Below are 16,429 nucleotides of genomic sequence, written 5' to 3'. Positions count from 1 at the left end.
TAATAAAACTTTGTTTATTCTTGCAAGCTGTGCACTCATTCTTAACCCCTTCTGGAGGGAATTTTTATTGATTCGTTTTTGATGCTGCCCTACAAAAACTGGGTTGAGTCTGTATGAAATCCTATGAGATTACCTGTATCAGCACCTGTCAAAAGTGTACCAGATAATTTGCAATTATCAGAGGATCAATTGTTGTACTATGGTAAGGCACTAACGTCCTCTGACAGTCTCATTCACAATCAGGTTCAAGTTGCTCTGCCAAGGGAACCAGAATCTCCAAGTCATACCTTACAACCCCGGCAACGGTGTCCTGATAAAGGTCCACCAAAGACTGCTCTAGCCCCAAGGTGGAAGAGGCCCTACCTGATCCTACTGACTTCCAACTCAGCAGTGAAGGTTCAGGAACACCAAACATGGGTGCATTCCAACGGTCGGTAGCCCCCACACTGTAGTTGCTATTTTCTGCCTGATTTGTTTTTTCCAATGGCTTATGTTAACTTCGTTTTATGAGAAACCGATTCTATTGGACAAAGCATATTGGCAATGAAAAACTTGACTAATGTTGTGACATCAGCAGGGAGTGGAAAGAAACGTGAGTGAGAACGAATGGACCAAGGTGTCTGCAACTGGCACCAACTTGACAATCTAACTTGCAATCTGTGGGGAAGGGATCCCTTGGGATGTCCCGGTGGTAGTAAGACAAACATGGCTGCTGCCTTTAGCCCCTCACAGCTAACTTGAGAAGATATTAGACAGTAGGGGTTATCAATCTCTAGTTACCATCATCTTGGGGGATTAGTGATGACTAGTCTAGGGTGGAGGGCGCGCACGGGAAGACGATAGAGCGAGGAATTTGTTGAAACTCGTTACAGATTCTAATAAAAAGAAATGCCTTAGAGATTTGGTGTTTTCTAGTGGCCATCTACCTCACTACATGATATATGATATGATATTGCATTTATAACTCACCTATACACAAGTGATCAGAAACATGCACATTGCCCCAAAGGTTGCTGTACCAATAAAGCATGGTCCCATCTTTTCTTGGGGCTGATCGGACATGAAACATTGGTTATCTTGGCATAGAAAATGTATTAAAGTTTGCCAGACTCTTTTGTATGTCTTCTGTTAATGTCTTTAACAGCATTACCTGCCAGACTTTACAAACGTACATCTTTGACAATGGTGCCTCTTGTGTTTCTCCCAGCTTGCACCAATAGTCAATTTGGCTGTGAGAAAAATTGAAATGATCAACTGACCCGCTGAAGCATATAAATAAATATATATCCTCAAATTGTACACCCAGAAGTATCACCACAGAAGGGCCACCCTATAGCTTTCCAGAAGGTTCAGTACCTCACCCCCAAATTGTTGCAACAGAGGCATGACCGTCATATGTGAATCCGAGAGCCTCTCTTGTCATACTCGCTCCAGAATCAGTCTGAGATGTTTCCCTGCATAGCATATATGCTAGTCAAAGTCAGGTTTCATCAGTTGATTCATTTATAGACTAGTTCCTAATGTGGACACTGGTCGATAAAATTCTAGGCCTACTCATTCTCAGAGGTTTTTAGCGAGGTCTTCTTCCAACTAAGACTGCTATTTCCAACGTGCTAGATCCATAGATATTCCCAAAGTCTTGTATCATAATGAAATGAGACTTCTGGCGCCTGTGAAACCTTTAAGTGACCGTTCAGATTTTGTACATAACCTTGAGGTCCTGTTCCAGTTCTTACTTTTGCAAAGCCCAATGTCACAAATTGTAAGTATTGCAGCCTGTTTGTTTCAGTTATGAAAAAATATGTTTTACATTCTTCAAAAGATACACTCTTTCCTCCTATGAAAATATCTGCAAGCCATTGATAATTCTCCTTTCCACAATTCCAAAATCTACTCCTCCAATTCCCAAAGAAAAATCTGGGTTCCAATGGATGGGTGTATAGGGGGGAAGGGAAGGTCATTATATTCCCTATGGCAGAAGCTTGGTCTGAGACCCCCACTATTTGACTGGCATTTCATTAATTCTACTAAAACATATAACAGAGATGCTGCATAATAACACTGTAAATCGGGAGCATTGCGTTCACTGTTTATCCAGCGCAGTTACTACCATCTTAGATGTCATCCTTGGTTTTGTACCTCTCCACACAAAGGTGATCATGACTTTTTCTAGTCTGAGCACTCCCCAAAGATAAAAGCTTTAGGAGGAGATTCATTTTTAAGATATTAAGCCATCAAAACCCTGAGACCGCCAATCTCTTTCACCACCCAAATCTGCCCTGATTGAATCAAAGAGGGCCAGATAGTTGATTATATACTTGTCCGCAGTCCTGGAAGTGTTCTTGACCCATAGATATTTTCTGGGGGTCAAACTTAAGAGTTTTGCACGACCCACCACTGTGAAAATCAGGCCCAGAAACTCTCAAACCTTAAATCCGGGGTCCTTAGAGAATGCCTAAATTTCGGCCTGAAAGGTCAGAAAGAAAACCAAAGACTCCAAGAGCATAACCAGTACATGAAAGGCAAACATTGCCAATATATATTTGATACTGCAAAATCCAATTACTTTTATAGAGGCATTAGCGCTCACCCTACGTGCAAAGGGCTCTATGGAGAGAATAAGTAGAGTTATGATATGATAGTTTATTTATATAGCGCATATACACAACGTTGAGAGCTGGCACACTTGTTCAAATCCTCGCTCAAGAGGCACTTCCTCCAATAGTGCAACATTTACTCTGTCATAGTTAGTTTCAATCCATCCTCAAAAGTTCCCATCCACAAAATTCACTCCCTTCCACTTTGTCAAGTGCTTTTTATACATCCAACATCAAGAGGGCAGCTGGGCTTGTTCATCATCCCATCAAAGAGATTAGCTACTTTCCCAATGTTTTCAAATGTTCAACATCCAACTTCAAATCCTGATTAGTCTGTGAATGAGTTGTGATGGACCTTTTTCAAGAAAAGAGGCAAGAATGTAAGTGTACATTTTGACACCTATATGGAACAGAGTTTATAGAGTGATCTTAAATTCACAGTTCTGCTTCTTTCCCTGTCTTTTGATAATACTAAGGGTGGCTCCTATGGTCAAGTCTGTGAGTACACCTGTTTACAGGAAATAAGGGTGTGGGTTTATACAATCATTCCTTTGCTTTATGTTTTCTCTTTCCTATTTAACACTGACATTAAAATGTACACAAGCCGCAAATCTGACACTATTGAGAGCCCACATCAGTTAGGGCTGCTGGCACAGTGAAAAAGGGCCAATTCTGCTAGAAAGCCTTAGCGCCGAGTTGCAGTTCAGGCCAGAACACTGGTGAGGTTGTGTGGGTTACTGATAGGACTGTGGTCTGAAGAAAAGTACAGTATGCTAAGTGTTAAGAGAAAGGTGGCACATAGCCCACAAGGATATCGCAGAGTCTGGACATTTTTTGAAAGGTTTGAGTCATGTGATGAAAGCAGCAGCTGCACAGGAAATTTAAATTAATTTATCCACACTAAAAAGTGTAAAATCGTGTGATATGGAGGTGCCGGTGAGTTAGCGTGTGAAGTTATGAATGGAGCACACTGCCGGTTTGTGTCTTTCATTGCAATGTAATAAACTGTCTCTGTGCATTGCTACTCTTCCAAATTCTATCATTTGGGCTTCTTCCACAATTGGGACCACTAACTCTTGGGAAAAGAGAGCAGCGAAGCCATTTGGTTCCCAGGGCTTTATACAATTTAAGAAAGCCAATATCCTGAAAACTGTCTCTTCACAGAGGGAGAGTCTCACCTATTCCTCTGTTCAGGAGTAATTTTTGTAAAATCTCCCCTATCTAAATATGTGTCTGAAGTTCAGTTTCAGCACTGTGCCAAGTACAAGCCTTTAAAAAACTTAAAGATGTGTTCATTTTCTAGGATACATTACACACCCTAGAGGTCCTTGACAGTGGGAATAAAGGTGTGAGGCACCCTAGACTCAAATAAACTGGCAAAGAGTCTATGCAGTTCATTACTCTTTTTGTCAAAGGTGCATTTCTAATTTAAGATCATCCTGTCTGCTTGGGTAATTTGAACTGCCAGTACTTACCGCCTAACATCCTGCATTGTTCTAAATATGCCAATCCCCATTTATCAAGTCCCCAGTGGTCGCAGCTCAGTCAGTAGGGTACTCATTCTATGCTTTTGTACTTGCTTAAGATTTGTCACCGCTGCAATTACGTGGCCTTGTAAAGAGACTTTACAGCATCCTGTGTAATGTTGTGCAAAGTATTATATTGATTATTCAATGAAAACAATTCCAAGATATAGTTGAGATATATTTGCGTTAACTTCAACCACTGCTACCCTATGTTTAAGGGTATAGATTTCCAAGCCCTCTTCATCTTCAATTGTCCAGATATTTTACAGGCCATATTAATTAGGCAATGGTCAGAGAATGTTTATATTTTAACTGTAACGTCATCCATATGGGGTCTGTGGGTGGAGCTTAATCAATCCAAGTATATATCCTGTGGAAATTAAGTATCATCTTTAACCTCTGGATGTTGACATCTCTATGCAACACAACCCCAGTAAAGCAAATCTCTCTTATAATTATTTTGATGCTACATTGCCCCTTCAACTCATTCTCTTAGACTGATCTAATCAACTTGACATAAAGTTATTCAAGCCCTCTCAGAGGAGAAAACCCCCTGCAGCTTCGGTAAAAATAAAAAACTATGAATGTTATTTTGACCCGTTAGGCACATATACAGTCACCATAATTAGGGGTGTGCCAGCGAAACACCCTGGAAACATAACAAATCTACTGTCCTTATCTAAAAGTGGGGATACTATTTTGAAGTGAGACGGGAGGGAGTCCAAGGATGAAACAGCAAGTCTTTATCAGCTTCAGTAGAAGCAACACAAAGACAGCCCCAGCTCTACACCAACAGTTCCTCTCCTTCACTTCCTTCCACCAACTATCCCCTCATCTCTGTAGCAACAAGAACATGGAACTGGAACAGGAACCACAGGGCATCATGTAGCAAAGGTATCAATGTCAGAATGAGTGAGATGATGAGAAAACCAAAGAGGATAAACATGAGGCAAAGAATGGGAAGCTAGAAGGATGAACACCAAAAACATGTTACCAGCAATTTGCACCACATGCCCAGACAAACCCCTCATTTGTTATATATTGACCATATACTAACACCCTGTGATGCACATACCAGTATGCGTTCCGACAACCACAAATGCCCACATACCTGTACACATTCAAACATACATGTATACATTCATTCACACAGAGAGAGACACGTTTGTATGAAGGTACAAAACCATGGATTAACCTTCCCCCGGTCATACCTTGTGATACACACATCAAACAACACAAACTGATTGATAAATAGCTAAGTAATGGCTGGTGCAATTGATCAACTCTTCAGCCACTCAGCATCAACCCTGCCTGGGGTATGAGATCAAAGGAAGTGACCCACTAGGACACAATTAACATGATGGTTTAGGAGCAGATTTATGACAGGCATATGAAGAGACCATCATGTGCATGCTACATTGGCCTGGCACTTAGCTGCCACCATGACATACAAGAAGCCGTGAGGGCAGCATTTAAGAAGTGGAGGCACACACCCCTTCTTCCACAGGACCTAAATATTATTTAAATCGTGTTTGTTAAGAATTAATGAGGACACCTAGAAATAGAATAAAGTGAGTGGGTATTAAGTACTACAGCCCGCTGCGCCTAATGGAATGTATTTATAATGCGAAAGTGTGGTAACTGCTACGTGTGCACAAGGAGTAGAGGCTATGCCCTTTTGCCACTAAAGTAATACTAAAGTAATACACTAGAGGAATGTGCTTTGTTACGCAATTTCCCTTTTCAATTTTGTTAGTTGTGATTGTTGTTCTATCAGGTTTGTATGAAAGGTCAATGCAATCAACTTCACCGAAAATATTTCAAGTGTAGTTTTATTCAGCATCAGAAGACGATATGTGTTTCGACCATTGTGGTATTTATCAAAGCTGATAACCCTTGTAATGACTAGAAAATTGTGCTTGTTTATAGGTTCCAATTGTAGTGGGGGCTCCTGTACCGTCCTAATTGGTGAGTCCCTTAAAGATTTTACCATAGTGATTCTCAAGTAATAATAGATATTCCCATGTAAGGATCACCACGTGGTACAGCGACACCGAACACTGTGAATTGCACAACAGTGCAAGAAATGTAATTGTTATTTCATTGACGCATTGTAAATCACCTATAAAAACAGATCTATACACCAGGACGATACAGCACTTGTTTAACAGGAGACCAGAATGATTGTGGTGATCTTTTGTTAGAGCAACCTAACCAGACAAGGGGGGTGATGGGTATTGCACCCCAGGGCACCCTCCAGGATGCAAACGTTTTTATTACGGGATAAGTGCTCAGGGTGTATTACGTGAGCTCAATCTCCTGTCAAAAAAAGAAACCAAGAGCACCAGGCCAGCAGGTTAAGTTAGAAGGGTGGGGAGGGGGTAGTTGGGGATGAAGTGGTAATGGGGGATGGGCAGCGGGCTGGAGGTGGGGCTGGCAGTCGATGCACCAAAAAACATGACACTACCCAGGGAAGCGGTGAGGGTGGCTGATGGAATGCAGATGAACACTGCCAATTTACACCCGTCTTACCAGACACCCGATTGGCTGAGCGCATTCCCCAGGTGCAAATATTTACTCTGCCTATTTTTGTGTCAAGAAATAGACTGAAGTGAGGATAGAAAATAGGTTCTTTGTAATCCTAACTGTGTGAATTTTAAACATGTTTGTGATCAAATTACCCATCATGCTAGTGAAGACTATATGCCTAGAATCATAGGTATTGAAAGGTGTTTTATTTTTTCATACATACAGCAAAAGAATAGCAGAAGTGAAAATGGTATGTAATTGACAAAAGTCAGAGTGATAGACTAGTACAAGGCATAGCACAGAGGCAAATTAAAGACACAGAAAAACATTAGGGGTTTCCATTTAGTTCCGAAATCAACAAAGCGTGAATCTTTTTTATCTTTACTTATTTATTGTTTGCTTTTTAGGCGCATATACAATAAGAATATACTGTTTCAAAGCACCCACAGGGGAGGGAGGGAGGGAGGTAGGTAGGGTACATTACAACACAATCTTAAGAGCTGAGGGGTAGAGGGACGAACCTACTATGCCTTTTGAGTATTCAGTACGTGCAAGTGCAGAAAGAAAGAGGGAAGAGGGGTTAAGTGCTGGGGGGTCTGAGCGCGTGGGAGAGCCATGGAGGAAGCGTTAGGAATGTTGAGTGCTACATGGCCAGTGCTGCGGGAGGTGTAAGTGTGAGTCTGCAGAGCGGAGGGTGTGCAGATGCAAAGTGCTGTGGTTAGACAGGAGCTGGGAGTAATCAGTGAGGGTAGTCAAGTCCCAAAGATGCATAAGGGCCAAGGACACTGATTCAGCAACTGTGGGACTAGCAGAGGAGAGGAGGTGGGAAGGAGGAGGAAAAGAGGAAAGTCTTAAGGAGCTTCTGGAATTTGAGAAGGTCCTGCTCAAGGCACAGGGGGAGGCTATTCCAAAGGAGGGAGCCTGCAGAGGAAAGTGAGCAACCTCCTATCCTCTTTTTTAGCAAAATGCTTTAAACACAAAGAGTTGGTCCCAGAAGAGCGAAGAGGTCTAGTGGGAGAGTAGTGAGATAGAGTTGAAGATAGTGTGGTTCCCGGGCCTTGACAGCTTTGTGGATGATGCAGAGGGATTTGAATTTAATCTGTGCAGCAACCGGGAGCCAATGAAGACTTTTTAGAGCAGGAGAGATGTAGTCCCTGGGCTTAAGGCCAAGGATAAGTCTTGCTGCTCTATTCTGGATAAGCTGAAGTGGTCGCACAGTGGAGGAAGGAAGATTCAGGAGAAGGCTATTACAGTAGTCCTTTCTAGAGAGAACTAGGGCTTGAGTCAAATTAAGCCTCTATAGGAAAGTGAGAAAGGCAGAATTCATTTGAGAAGTAAGAGCTGGTAGTTGGACTTCTTTGCCTTGTTGCATGTATGCCCTTGATAACTGTCTCACATCAACTTAAAAATGTTTAATATTTTTCTAACTTCCCTTTTGAAAAAGAGGCCTTCATCAGGACCAAAACTTAAGCTGATACTAAAACCAGTTAGTATATCTATTGCACATGTCTTTTGAGGACGCTTGGATAAACTGAGAAAACAGGATTCTAAGCAATTTGCATATTTCTGCACCTCAGTGGTGAATACAGGGATATTGGCCAGTGAGAAGTGCTCAGAGGCAATATGTTTGTCTTGGAAGCAAGACAAGGCAGAGCAACATAGGTTAGATCCCGGTCACGTGCTTAGAGACCGATCCCCGGTATTAGGCGCATAGTACAAGATTAATTATCACAACGCATGATATAGAGCACAACACATGGTTAATAGGGAAAAAATTCAAAGATTGGGTGTAACCAATGGTTCAACCTGTCATTGGCAGAATATCCGACTTTCTTTTGAATATTACTCCTTTGATGAACACTTACTTGACAGTATTTCGATTACCTTAATAGGAGCTGTGATAGGTTGCCATTATTCAGAAAACAAAACAAAATTATTGATCCCCTCAAAAATGTATCATAATAGCCTTACCTTGATTGCTAAAGTGATATCAGCATAAGCGCAGAATCCTCCACCTTTGTCACCAGAACAGTGATGGAATCCACCACCTGAAATAAAAAAATATGTTTTAGTGTTGTTTCAAATACATCATCATAAAATATGCACTTATGAGAAAAACTAGAGTGCTAAAGCTGCACTAAAATACTGGGGAAGTAAGTAAAAAAAAAGTGTCCTCTCTATGAGTAAATACATTTCTAGTGTATGCAACAAAATGGATAGAGAGGATTTGTGTGTTCTCTACTGTTGCTTTGGAAGGGATTGTTGGTCAAGTCTGGAGCAGCCTCGGACATTTAACTCTGGCCCATGTTTTCCAGTACATTAATATAATAATAATTTATTTACTGTGATTTAGTTTACATAATAAACTTTACACATATTAAATAATAAAAATACATACAAAATATACTATCTGGGCTTAGTCACCAGAGGCAATTCCAATGGGGGTCGGTAATAGACATCTTCCTGCCACGCTTCAGAAATTATTTGAACCCTGTCTTGTGTGTGGAGGGAGTTGAAGACGAAGACATTGTCGAAGAAATTCTTGATGCGCCGTTCGTAACACGAAGCAGTTACGTCTGAAAAACGGAACTGAGGTAACAGCGCTGCTCGAGCACTTTATACTGCAGATGACGTCTACGCCCGACGGCGGCCCTCAAGGGACTTTGGCTCTGCGGTCTCGAACACAGCGCCCCCTGGTAAAAAAAAAAATTACGAAGTAGCTGAAGCTGGGATACGATTATCATAAGAGGAGGAATATGTGGGAGGACACAATCCATTCGAAGAACCATATTTCATCATCCTCTGTGGGGAAGGAATCCCTGGGTCAGAAAGAACTTTGACCAACTTTGTTTTACAGACCTTACCTATGAATCAATGTAAAACTTTAATTGAGTGCGATGACACAAATCACGACTGGTCCCGAGCCATGTGACCATTCCCTGTAATTCTCAGTTCTACCGCCCTCTCTGTATTTACAGATACACATCCTACCTTTTGCTCCTACCCTGTGGTGTGTACAGCACATCAAAACACGTTTTGTTACCCCAAAACTGCCTTGAGTCCTCTATTGACAACCTGTCCCATGACAGATAATCAAAGGCTATCTAGTGTCAAATGGTTCTTAGAAGGGTGACATCCGGGAAAGTAATATCATATGAGTGCTTTCGGAATTTTGGGGTGGTGAAGATGCTGACCCATGGCAGCCCACAACACTGTTGGGACAAGGAGGCACAGCATTATGTTGCTCATGGAAGTGGTTTGCACTTAAATGGCCCACACTAAATCAGTGTATTAGTAGCCACAGTAACATGAAGGAGGTTGTTGGGTACGTTACAGAACATTTGAGCCTATTGATCAGCTTATTACAGCTCTTGGAGGTGGCTTTCCCTCCCTTGACTCTTCATTGTTCCATCGGATTATACATTGCAAGTTAATTTAGAGATATTTATAGCAATATATGTGTATGAAAACTTTTCTAGTCTGTGTGTTGTGCAACTGGAATTCATTGAGAAGTATACTTTAAGTATGGAGCGCCAGATACAGAGGTGAAAGGAAAGGAACATGGTACAAGTGGCATAGGTACCTGGGACTGATGGCAAGGGATGGCTAAATAGGAGGGTGCTGCGTGAGAGAGGAGAATGTGTTTCTTCAAGTTGCAGTAGGCATTTTTGAACTATGCATGATCAGAAATGTTAAGTTCACTGCTTGAGAAATGGGAAGCCATGTAGGGATCCATGATAATAGTGTTAAAGAACAAGTTCCACCATATTCTGGTGTGATTGTGTTTTCTGGTATAATGGATTTGTCCATAAAACCAGATCATGCATCACTCTATCCAACTAGTGGTCTGTTTTGGACTGCAACTTCCATGAGACCTAGCCAGGATAGTCAATGGTAAAGGATCATGGGAAACATACTCGAACACATCCAGAGAGCCACAGTTTGCAGACCCCGGCCCTACTCCTATGCCTTAAAGGGTATAAGTTACTACAACTAGTAGTTCTCTGCTATCCCTACTGTGAGGAGCCAGGAATGAGACACGGACACAAGAAGTTATATTTGTGGTTACAGACTTTTATTAAATACCGGGTTGGAAAATGTCTCACTGTCCCTACTTCTAAGAGGTATTTCCTAACTCAACAAAAACTAAGGGTCGGTCCAATGTCAAGATATCCAAAGCAAAACTGTCCCGTGTCCGAAAACCTATCCTTGCCCTCACATTCTAAAATAACTCATGTGCAAAGGGGTAATGTCTCTAGTCTCAAAAAGTGGACAAATGGTCAATTTCAAAAGAGATATAAATGCACCCTAACACAAGCGTTCCCAACGGATAAGGTTCACAGCTCCAGGGGATGGCTCCCTTTCCCAGGTTGCTGTTCAAGATTTCTCAAGACTCCAAAAAGCACAAAACTTCCTTGGAGGTTTATTGGTTAATAACAAAAACACTTGGTATTCCAAAACACCTCTACATATAAGTTCCAATTATACAGGACACCTGTTGTACTCCCCTGCCAGGTTCTTTTCCACTTCAATTTCCCCTCATTCAATGTCTTGAGTTTACCTGGCATATTCCTATACCAGGACTTCTTTGGGTAGTCTATTTTCTACGATTGCAAACGTTTTGGCCTGGTATACTCTCATGCAAGGACTTTCAACTTGGTACACTTTACACGCATTTGCAGACTCGTGCTTGCCTGGTATATTCAACTACCAGGGCTTTCAACTTAGTACACTTTACACACTAGTAGACTTGTGCTAGCCTGGTGTACTCTCCTGCCAGGGCTTTCAATGTGATACACTTTACATACATTTGCAGAGGTTTTGCAAAGATTCACAAAATGAAGGGCTCTCTTTCTCTCCACATAACCTCTCTCGAGTTTTGTCACCCTTGTGTATGGGTCCCAGACTCGTAACTGCTATGGTTTTGCAAACGTTCACAAGGTAAGGGGTTTTCTTCTCCCTCTCGCTCCCCTTGACCTCTATCTGGCTTTGCCTCGCTTGGGTGCGGGTCCTAGACTCGCAACTATTTTTGGTTCTGCAAAAGTTCACAAGGCGAGGGGTTTTCTTCTCCTCCCTTGAATTCCCTCTGGCTTTGCTTGCCAAAATGATTCTCTTTCGTCCAATTCACAATTATTTAGCATTCTTCGGTGTCATTGCCGAAGCGCCCCAGAGTCCTTATATCTCTCGCCAGTACTCACTGGCTTTCTGCAGTGCTCTTCGGTTCCCTGGCAGCAAGCAGAGAATCAGCTTTTCCATGATCCGCCTCCAATTTGTGGGTTCACCATCGTCACTCGCCGGCTTCCATGTCCTTCGCGGCTCCCGCCTGGTGGTTGAGCGTCTCTGTGTTCCTGCGACTAAGACGCTGTTCTGCGGTTCCTGCGGCTGTCAACAAGAATTACCTTCTACCTCAGGTGCGGTGCCAGCATGGCACACTGGTTGCTGCAGCCTTACTCCTTCTGCCTTGAGCCAGCTAGCTCCACAAACTCCTACACAGCGGCTCACAGTCTCTCGATCGACCTTGACTGGACACAGCTTCTCCAGGTAGCTCTCACCATGTTCATTCAGGATCCGCCTTTTAAATCTCCCGGTACCTGTCAAGAGCTCTTAACTACTAGAGCACTTTCTACAGTTCTCGGCATTGTGGATCTGCATTGCTCTTTTCAGCCTCCTAGTCTCAGTATTTTTAAATATATGGAAATGATGGGCTAGGATTTCTTTCTACATGATACTGGAAGAGGGTTCAAGCAGGTTTTGTGGGCAGTGGGAGGGAAGTTTTACAATAAGACATAAAAGCTTGAGACACAGAGGGAACATCCCTAAAAGGTTAAGGGGGGTATGTGCCTTCACCAGATGATGCCATGTTATCCCCCTGAGTGTCACCTCCTCTCACGTGTCCTCCCGCATATTGCCACCCCCAGGGTCAGGATCAGGTAGCGACTGCCATCCCCATGCCACATGGGGAGAGGCAATCCCCAGGGAAAGGAGTGATGACATCATCAGATTCATCACACTATCTTCACAGTTTGTATAGGCTGGATGCGAGTGACCCAGCAGTTGTAGACATTCCTGGTAGGGGCCACCGGGAGATGCCAGGAAAGGCCTGGCCTGAATCGGTTATATGTGATTTTACCAACAGACATTACAGAGTGGTACATTTCATTGCAGTCTTTATTTTTTGGAGGGTGGAGGGGGGTGCTTGATGGGGGGGGGGTCCCCATCAAGCCCCCTGATTTTCAACCCTTAGAACGCCACTCCAACCCCATCCAGACCCATTTTAACACCTTACCCCACTATCCTTTATATATTAATTTACTTTTCAGTGTTTTTCTGCGTTATTGTCCGCTCTGTTATGTACCACTCTGTAATGTTTGCAATAAAATGACTGGGTGCCGCCTGAATCAGCCCGCAAACATCTGCCTGTACTTTCACAAATGTATTTTTATCGCACTCGTACACAAGTGGTTCAGAGCCCAACAAGGCAAGGGAGGGGAACAAGGGAGAACAAAACAATGTCAACGTAAGGGGGAACACTACAGCAAGTTTTAGGTATCAGGCCTGCAATTGAGGACCATCTCCTATATGTGAACAGCAGTAGATGGAGGAGCAGACTGACTGGGATTGCTGGCAGCTTATTTACTTGGATGAATGAGATGTCTATCTAGCAAAGAGTTGACACTGACTAGGATTGTTTATTGACATGTGGGTGAGGTCTAGGACACTCAAAATGTACATCAAAATTACTGCGCACTGACATGCATTGTATATGGGGCTCCATGAACTTGTGTGCGTGTTAGTCGGTGCAAAGCATGATCACACAGAGGCTCGGGTATTCAAAGGCATCCACATTTAATGGATAAAAGGTGGCAAATGCACAAATAGTTTTAAAGATAAGTGGACATACCCAACACTTTAGGATATAATAAGAGCCCTCAGGGCATTTGGGGGGGGGTGGTGGGTCAAATTAATGCAGGTTGAGAGGGGTTGGTCAGGATGGCAGGCTAGTTAGTTTCACCCTTAACCAAATGCCTTTTCGACAGGAGGGACACCCTTAGAAAATGTCTACACAGGGCTCAATCCAAGTGAGGCATGATTAAGCAATGAATGACAGTAATGTTTCCACTGGGATTAGAGGGCCGATCTTCAAGTTCACTCTTCAGGGAGGCGTGGTCGTGGACGCAGCCTTTCTATTTCCTCCCATACTCTAGAGCAAACACATGAAGAGCTCTAGATAATAAAGGATGAGTGGCAAGGAGGTCTCAGTCATGTAGGATATGGTTGACCTATGCCCATCAGTTAACACCTCCATAGAGGCTCCTGATGTGCGATTGAAGTCTGCTTCCTCGGGGGCATTGGGTGGACAAAAGTCCACTCTTTCTACTCAGCGCTCTGCTGAAAATAAGTCATATGGACCAGAATACATTTAGAATCCATGTAGTCCATGCTAAACAAATAAAGGGAATCATGGCAAATTATGACAAATCATTTTGAGAGAAAATAGCACCTGCTACTATAGAGTATACAAAATGATGCTCACAACATACTTTGCCCAAAAGTAGAAATGATGCTCACAACATACTTTGTTCAACAGTAGCATTTTTAAGACAGGGTCCATAAAGCACAAACAACAAACTAACCATCACAGCAGTTCTATACTTCAAAAGCACAACAAAATAAAAATAAAAGAAATCTACCTATAACAGAAATGCATCAGAAAAAGGTTGAACAATTCTATCCAATTTTGCAGCTTTGTCCACCAAATATTAAGGACACAGTTCCCACTGTGGATACCAAAATATCAACGTTTAGGCATGTTATGAAGCATACGAAAAACTGATGCATCCAAACAAATCAATTTAGATAATAGGTGAAACAGAGAACAAAGACGTTTAAAATATTGTGCACTCTTAAAACAATTTTGTTTAGAAAACTATTTTAATATTATTTAACAAAACCGAACTTATAAAAGCAACCCTATCAGAGAAAATATTCAAATACATATGTTTTAAATGAAAGTAATACAACTAGTATTGTTGAAGTTCACAAAATAGAAACATGACTGCAGTTCAGGCAAAGAAATACCTGTCCAACTTGATTCTCCAGGTATCATAAGGAAATGTTCACCTGAAACTTTAAGTTAGTAATCCTATAGCAATGTAAACACATTTATCTTAAAACATAAAAAAATAATTACCCTAATGTATCACTGCTTTCAAATTTGGATTTACAAATAGAAGGCAAAATAAATAACTTGCAATCCGGTAATTTGTGGAGCCTACTGGGGTTCACAATGTGAAACCTCGCTCAAGACAGCATCTGTCTTTAGAGCAACGTTTGAGTGGGTTGCCACCTCATCCATGTGTTCATAAGATTATCACAAAACCATAAAAAGGCATTTGTGGTTAATGGCATTTTACACTTACAAGTTAGAATGTAGTAAATATGCAGGCTCTACTTAGCCAGTAATTCCAGGCACGTCTGCAAATAAATACTTGCAGAAAAACCACATTTGTAAAAAACCTAGTAGAACGATTTCTCCTCACTGCACTGTACGGGTGGCTTTTTACTATGTGTAGTAATAATGTTACATTACAGCAAACAATATTTTAAATATACAAACTGCCCCCGGCCCTGGTTCGTCCCACCCTTTCAGAGGTCCAATAACTGCCTGAGGAACCAAACTACTGAGAAAGGATAAACTCAGTCTCTGACTTCGGCTGTTGAAAGCAGCGATGCTTCCGATAGAGTAGGCAGGTTTCTGTGGTCTAAGTGGTTCTCCACAGTCATGGTTATACCATTAGGAGCGGAGCAGAGTCTTGATGGACAGAGTTGGTCCTGTGGCCCGCTGGCCTACACACGAACATCCTCCTGGTGTTGCTCTGCCTTGCCTAACCACCGGACCGGAAACTTTAAGTCTGAAGTAGTGCAGGTAGCCATTATTTCGGTCTGTCATACCATGTCGTCCATCTGCTCTTTTTTTGCACTTTAGTTTCTGATCAATTGTTTTATGGGTTTGGGGCACAGGGGTTGGCATGCCATAGCATGCCATAGCCTTTATAATCTTTTTTTTTTTTACCCTTGTCCTGGCTGTCTGAACACTTGCTCATTTGTGCGTCTGACCAATTTTAGGTTTGCATTCCTGCCTTTTGGTCCTCTGTGTTCTATATCCTGGTCAGCTTGGAGGGGGCGGGGGGATATGCTAGGCTTGCCCTTGGGCCATTCCACCCCTTTGAAGGGCTTGAAGCAATTTGACCCCTCATATGTTAAGTGGTTTAAGTGGTGGGCACCATGTCAAAATGGAAGGCTACAAATACTATCTCACCTTTACATGCACTTAAGAAATCCTTTATATTAGCTGTTCCTATTAAAGAGGTAAATGTGCTCACTCATTCTGAGAGCCTGCTGAGTTGTCTTATGGCAGAGCTAACTGTTCCTCCCCATTAAATCCTGCGGGCGTCTCAGACATCATTGGAGTCTCTTGTGCTTACCCTGCTTTGGCTGCAGGAACTTCTGTAGGCTGCAACCATGGGAGATTTAATGGAAAATAAATGAAGCAACTATTGCTTCCTTTTAAATATAAGCCTAAGACCTGCTTCATAGTTACTCCCGTGAGAAGGCGTAACTGACACAGTATCTGTTACAGCGCTAGGGGATAACTAACTCAGAGTTTGGATACCCAAAAGGTGTGATTAAAGATGTACTGGATATTGTCCACTCTTCCACAGAACATTTTGAGGTTAAATCACAGTGGAAGAACCATTATGTCCCTATGAAATTCTG

The 16,429-nt window shown here is 42.3% G+C and overlaps 1 protein-coding gene across 3 annotated transcripts in view; it reads right to left on the bottom strand.

Annotated features, from left to right (window-relative positions):
* Nucleotides 1-16,429, bottom strand: part of HDAC11 (histone deacetylase 11) — an 810,750-nt gene that overhangs the window by 448,614 nt on the left and 345,707 nt on the right. For all 3 annotated transcript variants that reach the window (XM_069643979.1, XM_069643981.1, XM_069643980.1), the window contains one exon: nt 8,624-8,700. In XM_069643979.1, coding sequence (XP_069500080.1) covers nt 8,624-8,700 — 77 coding nt within the window. The remainder of the gene's footprint in view (nt 1-8,623; nt 8,701-16,429) is intronic.

The sequence above is a fragment of the Ambystoma mexicanum genome, chromosome 2p (genome assembly GCF_040938575.1).
Source record: "Ambystoma mexicanum isolate Mex_15411 chromosome 2p, UKY_AmexF1_1, whole genome shotgun sequence".
Lineage (NCBI taxonomy): Eukaryota > Metazoa > Chordata > Amphibia > Caudata > Ambystomatidae > Ambystoma > Ambystoma mexicanum.
The sequence above is the reverse complement of the archived record's forward strand: the minus strand, read 5'-3'. Positions and strand labels throughout refer to the sequence as shown.